Source organism: Mesoplodon densirostris, chromosome 4 (genome assembly GCF_025265405.1).
Source record: "Mesoplodon densirostris isolate mMesDen1 chromosome 4, mMesDen1 primary haplotype, whole genome shotgun sequence".
NCBI classification, from domain to species: Eukaryota; Metazoa; Chordata; class Mammalia; order Artiodactyla; family Ziphiidae; genus Mesoplodon; species Mesoplodon densirostris.
In genome coordinates this window covers 178,044,791-178,057,172 of record NC_082664.1, presented here as the reverse complement: position 1 = coordinate 178,057,172, position 12,382 = coordinate 178,044,791, and the positions used below count along the sequence as shown (strand labels likewise).

The 12,382-nt window shown below is 40.8% G+C and overlaps 1 protein-coding gene across 2 annotated transcripts in view; it reads left to right on the top strand.

The window, feature by feature from the left end:
- The window catches only part of ITGA8 (integrin subunit alpha 8), a 195,684-nt gene that overhangs the window by 151,300 nt on the left and 32,002 nt on the right, over nt 1-12,382 (top strand). The window contains exon 26 of one of the 2 annotated variants that reach the window (XM_060097784.1): nt 5,514-5,642. In XM_060097784.1, the coding sequence (XP_059953767.1) occupies nt 5,514-5,642 (129 nt within the window). Of the gene's footprint in view, nt 1-227; nt 425-5,513; nt 5,643-12,382 lie in introns of those variants that run through there. The other variant, XM_060097785.1, reaches the window with a different exon arrangement.

The window sequence follows — 12,382 nt, the reverse complement described above, 5'->3', positions numbered from 1 at the left end:
CACAGAGCCCTTAATCTAATGTCACCCAACTCTTTTCTTCCAAAGCTGCATTTCCAACTGCATTGCACATTCCAGCCACACAGTATCCCTTTAATCTGTAAATTTAAACCTATACTAGAGTAAGAGTTTGTGAAGATTTATGAAAATAGAAAACTCTTGTTGGGGTCAGATTCTGACTAGCAGCTGGGGAGAGAGCCATATTGCTAACAATTGTTTCCTTATTGCAGAAAGAAGCAATTTTCAAGTTTGTTCTAAAGAAGATGCATGAGTGTTTACCACCAGCTTCCATAGCACTTAGCAAACATTACCCTGAACTGAAAGTCCGCCTAACATAGGCGCTAAGGGGCCAGCCTCCCTCACCCCTAAGGGTTTCAGATTAAGGAAAAACTTGACTTATGGGTTCATGATCCATTGTGAAACAGGCTCTGAAAATTCATCTGGAAAATAGCCTTTAACTAACTGTTTACATTTCTTGGATAACTTCTACCTTGTTTTTTGGGTTGTATTTTGTTTTGTCCTTTGAAATAATTTCTGGAATGCCATTTGAGAAAACTGTGTTGTGAGCCATTGGAAGACTTTCTGATGATGGTGTTTAAGCGTGGCATTCCTTTGTTTGTAAAACAATGTCACTAAAAGAAAGAAACACATTTTATCAACCAATTCCTGCTGTGTCATACATTCATTCTGTAGCTCAGAGAAAGTCCTTTGTTTTACTGAGAGACCACTTAGAAATATTTGTGAGAAATGGTACACCAGGGACCACCACAATAGGTTGTGTCATAACTTTATCTGTACACAAGCTGCATCTGATATGAACACACAGGAAGTTGAAGAGTTTTCTTCTCTTTGGGCTATTATTTTACTACAGCTACTACTACTACTACTACTAACTACTACTACTACTACTATTGGGCTATACCTTGGGAATAAAAAATATTCCCTAGGTCTTTCCAGCGTCTCTGCTCTATAGTTTGGTTACTTACAAAGTTAACATGTCTCCCAGTGACCTATTAAAAAAAGAAGAAATTGGACATAACAAATCTCAAAGCAAAAATTACACACACACACACACACACACACACACACACACACAGAGTGTATGATGGAAAACGTATAAGGGAATCTTAAATATTTCCACAATTCTGAATTTTCTGTCTAAGCTCTTACGCTGTAAAGATTCCTCCGTCAGATTCTCCACCGTTGAGTATCCCTGAGCTAACTCACGGCTCTCCTGCCATTGTCCTGGAATACTGCAAAGGCCGTGGGGCTGACCCGCAGCCCATTCCCAGGCTCCTCGTCATCCCAGTGCTCTGAATATCACCTCTAGCTACCTGACCTCTGAAATATTCCGTTCAGCATCCAAGACTCTAAATCAATCTCCTGCTTTTCTATTTTGCTCACTTCCTTTCTCCACTAGCCCTTTGCTTCCTTGATATGAAAACCTTCTCTGAGTCAGTTCACCCACCCGACTCCCAAGGCTGCCTTTGGCCATGCTTTCTTTCCTGCCAAGCCTGGAATCCACGATGAGCTGGTTGAAACGTTCCTCTACAAGCTCCCTTCCTTCGCCTCCCCTGTCCTCTGTCCTTTCCGAGTCCCTGCACCCTCCCAGGTTTTGGCTTCTCTCCCACTTAGCCTGCGGGCTCGCTGCAGACCTGGGGCGGCTCGCGCTCACTGGGCCGCAGCATCTGCAGACTCCCCTCTGCCATCCGATGGTCTCTCCCTCCGGCTCTCCTCACCGGCGTCTCCAGACCTTCACTCCTCTCCCCGTACCTCCTGTCCAGTCTCTCGAACGTCTATTAGCAGGTGACCTTAAAGCGAGACAGTCTTCAAGTGACCCCTTTCCCATCCCACAGCCCTCCTCGCCGCCCGCCGTCCGCCGCCCGCCCACACGTACGCCTTCCAATCGTCGCTCCCGCATCCTTAGCTCCTCTCAGCACTTTCAGAGGAACGTTCTTCTCCCAGTTCCAACTTTAACTTTGCTGCATCGACTATTCCCCGTTTCCTGTATCAGCAACCTCCTCTCTACTAGCTCCTTCCTTGGAGCCTATGAAGTTGCTTAAGTTTCCTCCATCTTCAAAACAAACAATCAGCAAATAACTTGCCTCTGTCCTCTTCCAAGAACGGATTTCTTTTCCCTTCCATCGTTAGCCAAGCTTGCTACCCCTACCTCCTTATTTCTCTTTTACTCTTATTATAATTTTTTTGGTTTTCATCTTAAGAGGTACTAAACGTCCATCATAGGAATATATCAGGCAAGAGGTAAAAACATAAAGAAGAAAATATTTAATTTCTAGTAATGTCACCACCCATTTACTGTTATATTTTCTATTTATTTATGCATTATTTTTTCACTTCACCCATAAACATTTCATTGTATATTGTCAATAATTAAGGACACTCTTTAGAAATCCATAATTCCATTATCATACCTAAAAAGTAATTAGCAAAACTTCCTTAGTATCATTAAAACTCCACCACTGCCTAACAATTAGATGGCTATTCTAAATAGTCCTATTTCTGACACACAATGTAAATAAACAGCCATTTAAAAAAATCATATTATGTGTGTAATTTTGTAACCTGCCTTTTCCTCTTACTAAGATCTTATATCTTTCTAAATTACTACATAGCTCTACATCATTTTTAAAAAACTGTCCAGTAGTCTTTTATATAAATGTCATAACTTTTAAACCAGCATCCTCTTTATGCCCTTAAAGCTTTACGTTACTATCTTTTGTCTCTGTTATAAATAGCTGCTAAGAATATTCATGTTTTATTTTGCTTTGTTTTAGTGCTTTCTTATTTGGAGGATGAAGCTGCACCTCATCTCTTAGCCGTTAGGAATTAGTTAATATGAGAATAAGATCGAGATTTAATTTCATACTTCTTCAAATAATTATCCATTCCTCTAAACCCATTCATTCTTTAGCTTCTGTGGTTCAGTTTCCACCTATACCAATCCCCTGCTCAGGAAAGGGCATCCATAACTTCTTTTTTTCTTTTTTTTAAAATTGAGATATAAGGGCCTCCCTGGTGGCGCAGTGGTTGAGAGTCCGCCTGCCAATGCAGGGGATACGGGTTCGTGCCCCGGTCTGGGAGGATCCCATATGCCGCGGAGCGGCTGGGCCCGTGAGCCATGGCCGCTGGGCCTGCGCGTCCGGAGCCTGTGCTCCGCAACGGGAGAGGCCACAACGGTGAGAGGCCCACATACCGCAAAAAGAAAAAGAAAAAAAAAAAATTGAGATATAATTGACATATAACATTTTATTGTATTCAGATGTACAACATAATGATTCGGTATTTGTATCTATTGCAAAATGATCACGATGTCTGGTTAACATCCATCACTTTATATATTTACAAATTTTTTTCCCTTGGGATGAGAACTTCGAAGATGTTCTCTCTCAGCAGCTTCCATATATACACTACAGTATTGTTGCTTATAGTCACCATGCTATACATTCCATCCTTTATAACTGAGACTTGTACTTTTTGATCCCCTTCACCCATTTCACCCACCACTGACCCTCACCTCTCACAACCACCAATCTATTATCTGATAAGTTTGTTTCCTGATTTTGTTTTTATTTGTTTTTTTAGATTTCACTTGTAAGTAAGATCATAAGGTCTTTCTGTGTCTTATTTCACTGAGCATATTGCCCTCAAGGTCTATCCGTGTTGCCACAAATGGCAGAATTTCCTTCTTTTTTATGGCTGAATAATTCTGCATTGTATATTGTTGTATATGTTTGGCACGATTTCTTTGTCCATTCATCCGTTGTTGGACACTTAGGTTGCTTCCAGGTTTGGCTATTGGAAACAGTGTTGCACTGAACATGAGTGCAGATAGCTTTTCCAGTTAGTGTTTTTGTTTTCTTCGGGTAACTATCCAAAAGTGGAGTTGCTGGATCGTATGTCCATAATTTCAAGTGACAAATTCAGTGAATCCTTTTAATCCTAACCTTTCTTTATTCCTCTGCAGGATTTAACATTCTTAGTCACTTATTTTTCACTTATTTTTCTTTTCTGCTACATTCTTTTGGTCAAGCAAGTCCCTGAAGCCAGCCCAGGCTTAAGGGGGGGATTAGACCCTAACCTGTCCATGGGAGGAATAGCAAAGAATCTAGCCCATTAGTCACTATTTTTGCAACTTTCTTTTCCTGAGGCTCCTGTAGAATCACACTTTCCTGGGTTGTCTCCTACATCTGATTTCCCCCCTGTGACTTTTCCCGGCTGGGTCTCCTTCCTCTCTCTTTTTATTTTTTTTTTCTGATATTTATTGGGATGTTATATATGACTCTATGCTTCTCATTTGACATTTTCTCATGGGGCAACTCAGACCAGTTGGCAGACAGTGACTGTACAGCTTGATAGGTGCTGATGGAGAGCAGAGCCATCATCTGGAACGTCAGACAGGCCTCAGGGAATCAGCCTGGTGCAGGGCAGGAGCGGAGCGTGGTTCTGCTCGCTGGGAAGCAGGATGCCCGGGCCTCTTGATGAAAAGGGGAGGCTGGGGCAGCAGGCAGAGGTCAGCATATAGAGGGCTGTGTCATACCAAGAAGCCTGGACTCTATCTTTCTGTTGATCCAGTAGATTTGTCTAGGTTCTTAGGACATAATGAGCACTGTCATTTCAGCTGCAGTGTAGGAATATCTTTTTTCATTCCACGGAGAAGGGCATACTAGGATTCTTCCTGGGACTACAAAAAAAAAGACTGGGTAAAAGAAGATGTGCTGTCAGGGACGGGCAGTGGGGAGCAAAAAATTAGGTTTTATATTCAGTCGGTCTAAAATAAAGAATTTTGATGGGATACTATGTGTGATTTATTGGAATTCTCAAAATATTTATTTGGTGATCAGATATGGCCAGCACGGAGCCTGAGATAACATCGTACATTCTGGAACACTTGCAAAACAAACTCAGGGCTGAAAACAAGCTCCATCATGGCACAGTGCTCACGTGGTGTGCTAGGGAAGAGTCATTTTCATTACAACACAGTTCTCTCCTGAGGGAGCGCTACTTAACAGCTACAGGGTTTGGGGCTCAGACACGCCCAAGTCCTTGACCACATCTGGCTGTTTCCCCACCATCAGCACCTCACCTTTCTGCCACCTCAGGATGCATCTCACCACACAGACCGTTCCTCGGTTCCCTGCTCGACAGTGAGAGCAAAGTGATGGGAAAATGACAGCTCACGCTTAGAAAGTCACTTCCACCTTCTCTGCCCTTATGGAGAAATCACTTCTGCTTAAAATCTTATGCTTACAAAGATAAACTTTCCAGGAGTGCATTCCCCGGGCTTCAGGAATTCCTGTAATTGGAGAATGGAAAGGCTTGTTTGCCGCCCGTGGGGGTCATCTTGCTGATGCATATGCTTGTGGTGAATGAGAACGGGGTCTGAATTCTCAGGTGAATCACAGTCAAGAAAAAAAAATTGCCTAGCACTCAAGGCTAATGAAAAGGTACCGAGTGCTCATGTACCTGATGTGCTGTTTCTGGCTCGCTCTTTGCAGCCCGCTGCCCCGCCCGAAGACACCCCCGAGCTGAGCGCCTTTTTGCGAAACTCCACTATCCCTCATCTGGTCAGGAAGAGAGATGTGCCTGCGCTGGAGCCTCACAGACAGAGCCCCGCAAAGATCCTGGTGAGTTGTCTCAGTGCGCGGATTTTGGATTGGACAGAATTCCCAAATGCACGTGGTTTTAACTTCAAGTACTGCTTTTCAGTCCCCTCCCAGGCTCAGATATGCCCAAATTTTTGGCAGTACGTATTGTAGATATGAAAGCAACTACTTTTTTGTAGTTGAACCTGCCCTGGGGGCCACATGAGAGAAATAACAAAGAAATAACAAAGAAAACATAAAAGGTGACTTTTCATGCATTTCAAGAAGACAAAGATTCAGTCATCAGCGGGTCCCCAGACACTGAACTGGTGAGAGTTTGAAGTGAGCCTGGAACACTGCCCATGCAGTGGGTCCTTGGGGTGTCACACTCCATTCCTGAATCTCACAATTCTCTGCTCCAGTGGAAGAATCGAGAATGGTATTTGCAGATTTCCTGGGCCCAAAGCAGTGGGGTCTGTGGTGGATCTAGCCTGAGCTTAGTCAGCCCTTCGTAAAACTGTGGACGGCATTCATGACTCAGCATTTTTTTTTTTGGCCACACTGCGTGTCATGCACGATTTTATCTTAGTTCCCGGACCAAGGATCAACCCCCTGCGCCCTGCAGTGGAAGTATGGAGTCTTACTCAGTGGACTGAGAGGGAAGTCCCATGACTCAGCATTTGAGATTCAGTTTTCCCACTCATCCCAATGTGAATGTTAATGCCATTGGTTGTATGTGTAAAAAAGGTTAAAATGTTGTGGTTTTTTTCAATGTATGTCTTTTTAAAAAATTTATGCCAGACCTGACATTATATAATGAGTGTACTGTCTCAAGAATCTTTGATCACTGTAACAAACAATAATAAAACCTACATAATCTCCCAGCACTTCACAAGTAGAGACACATAGGGATGGGTAGGGCAAAAAGTAACCAAATATATAGAAAAACAGCAGTATAAAACAGAATTTTTCAAGTCAGGATGACAGACTGAACACATGTATTTGCCTAGTTTTCTTCCCCAGATCCCACTGAAAAGACAATAAAAATTTAATTAGTGAAAATGTGTCTTGAACATGCTCTGACATGTATTTAATTCATCTTGACCATACAAACAGTTTCAAACACGGAAATGGCCACAAAGTGCAAGGAGCAAGTCTAACATAATCAGTTAAACTTAAATCAAGAGAGGAACATTTATTATAATATTGATAGAATTACCTGCAATTACATGGCAAAAAGCTATGGTAGTTGGCAGATACAACTCAAGTTCCTATAAATTTTTATGGCACTGTAATATTTTTCAAAACATAAGAGTAGGAAACTGCTATGCAGTTTAGGATAAATTAATAAAACTAATATTATTATTTTTTAAAAGTTTCCAGGAAGAATGATAGAACAGAAAACAATGATTTAAGTTATGAGGTTGTAAGGTACAGCATGGTGACTACAATTAATAATACCATACTGCATATTTGAAAGTTGCTGAGTGAGTAGAGCTTAAAAGTGCTCATCACAAGAAAAAATAATTATGTAACGATGCATGGTGATGGGTGTTAAGTAGACTTATTGTGGTGCTCATTTAACAATATGTACAAATATTGAATCATTTCATTGTATACCTGAAACTAATTGTGTTCTATGTCAATTATACCTCAATTCTTTTTTTTTAATTTTATTTTTTTTATACATCAGGTTCTCATTAGTTATCTATTTTATACATATTAGTATATAAAGGTCAATCCCAATCGCCCAATTCATCACACACACACCCCACCGCTTTCTCCCCTTGGTGTCCATACGTTTGTTCTCTACATCTGTGTCTCAATTTCTACCCTGCAAACCGGTTATCGGTACCATTTTTCTAGGTTCCACATGTATGCGTTAATATACGATATTTGTTTTTCTCTTTCTGACTTACCTCACTCTGTATGACAGTCTCTAGACTCATCCGTGTCTCTACAAATGACCCAATTTCGTTGTGTTTATGGCTGAGTAATATTCCATTGTATAAATGTACCACATCTTCTTTATCCATTCGTCTGTTGATGGGCATTTAGGTTGCTTCCATGACCTGGCTATTGTGAATAGTGCTGCAATGAACGTTGGGGTGCATGTGTCTTTTTGAATTACGGTTTTCTCTGGGTATATGCCCAGTAGTGGGATTCCTGGGTCATATGGTAATTCTATTTTTAGTTTTTTAAGGAACCTCCATACTGTTCTCCATAGTGGCTGTATCAATTTACATTCCCAGCAACAGTGCAAGAGGGTTCCCTTTTCTCCACACCCTCTCCAGCATTTGCTGTTTGTAGATTTTCTGATGATGCCCATTCTAACTGGTATGAGGTGATACCTCATTGTAGTTTTGATTTGCATTTCTCTAATAATTAGTGATGTTGAGCAGTTTTTCATGTGCTTCTTGGCCATCTGTATGTCTTCTTTGGAGAAATGTCTATATAGATTCTCTGCCCATTTTTGGATTGGGTTGTTTGTTTTTTTGATATTGAGCTGCATGAGCTGTTTATATATTTTGGATATTAATCCTTTGTCCGTTGATTTGTTTGCAATTATTTTCTCCCATTCTGAGGGTTGTCTTTTTGTCGTTTGTAGTTTCTTCTGCTTTGCAAAAGCTTTTAAGTTTCATCAGGTCCCATTCGTTTATTTCTGTTTTTATTTCCATTACTCTAGGAGGTGGATCAAAAAAGATCTTGCTGTGATTTATGTCAAAGAGTGTTCTTCCTGTGTTTTCCTCTAAGAGTTTTATAGTGTCCAGTCTTACATTTAGGTCTCTAATCCATTTTGAGTTTATTTTTGTGTATGGTGTTAGGGAGTGTTCTGATTTCATTCTTTTACATGTAGCTGTCCAGTTTTCCCAGCACCACTTATTGAAGAGACTGTCTTTTCTCCACTGTATATATCCTTGCCTCCTTTGTCATAGATTAGTTGACCATAGGTGCGTGGGTTTATCTCTGGGCTTTCTAGCCTGTTCCATTGATCTATATTTCTGTTTTCCTGTCAGTACCATATTCTCTTGATTACTGTAGCTTTGTAGTATAGTCTGAAGTAAGGGAGTCTGATTCCTCCAGCTCCATTTTTTTCCCTCAGGAATGCTTTGGCTATTCGGGGTCTTTTCTGTCTCCATACAAATTTTAAGATTTTTTTTGTTCTAGTTCTGTAAAAAATGCCATTGGTAATTTGATAGGGATTGCATTGAATCTGTAGATTGCTTTGGGTAGTATAGTCATTTTCACAATGTTGATTCTTCCAATCCAAGAACATGGTATATCTCTCCATTTGTTTGTATCATCTTTCATTTCTTTCATCAGTGTCTTATAGTTTTCTGCATAAAGGTCTTTTGTCTCCCTAGGTAGGTTTATTCCTAGGTATTTTATTCTTTTTGTTGCATTAGTAAATGGGAGTGTTTCCTTAATTTCTCTTTCAGATTTTTCATCATTAGTGTATAGGAATGCAAGAGATTTCTGTGTGTTAATTTTGTATCCTGCAACTTCACCAAATTCATTGATTAGCTCTAGTAGTTTTCTGGTGGCATCTTTAGGATTCTCTATGTATAGTATCATGTCATCTGCAAACAGTGACAGTTTTACCTCTTTTCCAATTTGTATTCCTTTTATTTCTTTTTCTTCTCTGATCGCCGTGGCTAGGACTTCCAAAACTATGTTGAATGATAGTGGTGAGAGTGGACATCCTTGTCTTATTCCTGATCTTAGAGGAAATGCTTTCAGTTCTTCACCATTGAGAATGACGTTTGCTGTGGGTTTGTCGTATATGACCTTTATTATGTTGAGGTAGGTTCCCTCTATGCCCACTTTCTGGAGAGCTTTTATCATAAATTGGTGTTGAATTTTGTCAAAAGCTTTTTCTGCATCTATTGAGATGATCATATGGTTTTTATTCTTCAATTTGTTAATATGGTGTATCACATTGATTGATTTGTGTATATTGAAGAATCCTTGCATCCCTGGGATATATCCCACTTGATCGTGGTGTATGATCCTTTTAATGTGTTGTTGGATTCTGTTTGCTAGTATTTTGTTGAGGATTTTTGCATCTATGTTCATCAGTGATATTGGCCTGTAGTTTTCTTTCTTTGTGACATCCTTTCCTGGTTTTGGTGTTAGGGTGATGGTGGCCTCATAGAATGAGTTTGGGAGTGTTCCTTCCTCTGCAATTTTTTGGAAGAGTTTGAGAAGGATAGGTGTTAGCTCTTCTCTAAATGTTTGATAGAATTCACCTGTGAAGCCGTCTGGTCCTGGACTTTTGTTTACTGGAAGATTTTTAATCACAGTTTCAATTTCATTACTTGTGACTGGTCTGTTCATATTTGCTGTTTCTTCCTGGTTCAGTCTTGGAAGGTTATACCTTTCTAAGAATTTGTCCATTTCTTCCAGGTTGTCCATCTTATTGGCATAGAGTTGCTTGTAGTAGTCTCTTAGGATGCTTTGTATTTCTGCGGTGTCTGTTGTAACTTCTCCTTTTTCATTTCTCATTTTATTGATTTGAGTCCTCTCCCTCTTTTTCTTGATTTTTTTAAAAAAAGAAAACAATGACTAACAGCTATAGAATTCTCATATTCAGTGCCAATGAGAAAGCCCTCTGGCGAACCAATGTCCAAACCTATGGGAACCAACAATTTGGAAAATCAAGATTTGAATATATTTTCGATTTTCCACTTTGGTGTATTTCTCATGCATACGCTGAGGCAATGGAGTTCAATAACTAAAATTCCTTTGAATATTTTATTCACTTCTGTTGTTAGGTCAGATTTTTTCCCTCCTTCTCTGTCTCATTAAAGCTTTTTAATACAAGACTATTTTTAACTTCTGAATATCGTAGAAATGTATTATTTACAGATGCGAGCAAGGCGATCCTTTATTTCCATATCTGATTTTGCTAACTCATGTTTTATTCCCTTTCTCTCTTATTGGTTCAAAAATTGCAAATCATCCACCTCCCCATATCCTCAAGTCAAAACACTTATGGATAGAGAGTGATTATGCAAAGTTTATTTAAAAATCAAAAGCTAAATAAGACCTCCTACAGTTTTGTTTAGTTAAAAACAACTTACTGAATCCCATTTCTGATTAGGAATTTGAAAGTGCAAAATGCCAGCATCCTGTGTTGGGATCATAATTTCCAATTTGCATAGGAAAAATCTGTATCTGTTAACATGAAACTATAATTTCTCCTCTGCCTAAGAATATCCTTGCCTTTCTCATCTTGGGTCCCCGCTGCTTTTGTACTTTTCATCCCATCTCCTCCTCTCCAAGCTTTCTTTTGCTCCCTTTCACTACTCAGCATACAGAAACATTATCTTTCTGACCCTCCTCAGCATATGATACTCTTGACCACTTCTTGAAATCATCTCATCTCTTGCCATCCCCACAACATTCTCTTCTGGTTCTCTTCCTGCCTTCTGGCCCGCCCCTTCTTGGAATTTTTCACCGACTTCTCTTCTGCCCATCCCTAAATGCTCCTGTGCCTCAGGATTCCATCCTCAGCCCCCTCCTCTTCTCTCCCATCGATTTTACTCTTTTAGAGAAATTTCTTGTGTGACCCTTGTGTGACTCCAGTCATGGCTAGGTGCGCCTTCTGCCATCTTAGCCCCTCCTGACTACACTCTAGACTGTATACGTCCAGCTGGATGTCTGATCGACCCCAGCCCCAACATGTGCAAAACTGTCTCCATGACCCCCCCCGAAATGTGCCTCTTCTCTAGCATTCCCAATCTCAGGAAAGCCAGTACCCATTCACTCAATCCCCCAAACAAAAGAGCTCCCCCATCCCTCTCTCTCCTTCATCCCAACCTTTGATTAGTCACCAAGGATCTATTCTACTTCCTAAACTTCTCTAGAAGTCATCTTCCTCTCTCCAGTCCCACTGCATCAGTTCAGGGCCCCCCATTTCTAACTTGGACTCTGGCCATTTCTCACTTGGCCTTTATCAACCTCCTTGCCTCCCACTCTTCTCCCTCCATTCTTCCTCACCTACCACCCGTCCCCTAAAATACAAGCATGATTAGATTCCTGGCTTAAAATGCTTCATGGGCTTCCTGGGACTTTCTGAATCAAATTGAAACTTCTTAGCAAATAGGAAGATTCTTTACCACCTAGACTTTCCCTCATTCCTATCTCATTTCCACCTGCCCACCCCACCCCCCAAATACCCTTTTCTCCTCTCTTCTGAACATGCCCTGGTCTTATACAGGAGAACCATGCCCTCATCACCTCATACTGCTAAGTAACTCTTCCTCGCCCTTCAAGATTCATCCTGAGCATCACCGTCTCCAAAAATCCTCCAACAGAGCTAGCTAACAGGGACCACAATCCCAGGGAGTTTATAAGAATTACCTCCTTCTGACTCCCCTCTTTTGCCTCCAGAGGGTGGGATTGGTGATACACAGCATGTCAGTAACGGAGCACAGGTAAACATGAGAGTCCTCACAAGGGGCACGAACTGTAGAACTTTGAGATTCCTGCTCCTGCTCAGGGCACAAGGCCCCAAACCTCTCAGTGCCTAGCTAGTGGAACCAGAACAGCCCAGCCCACCTGTATTTGGAAACATCTTAGAGAAATCTGGCCTTACTGGACTTTATCAGATACACAATCCTGACTGCTTTGTTTCTGGAGAATTCTGAGGTTCTCAGAAAAGGTTTTTTTTTTTAAACCATTTTTTTAAGTTGAGAATTATGTTTTATGTTATATTTTTTGGCCACACCGCATGCGGAAACTTCCCTGACCAGGGATCAAACCTGTGCCCTTTGCAG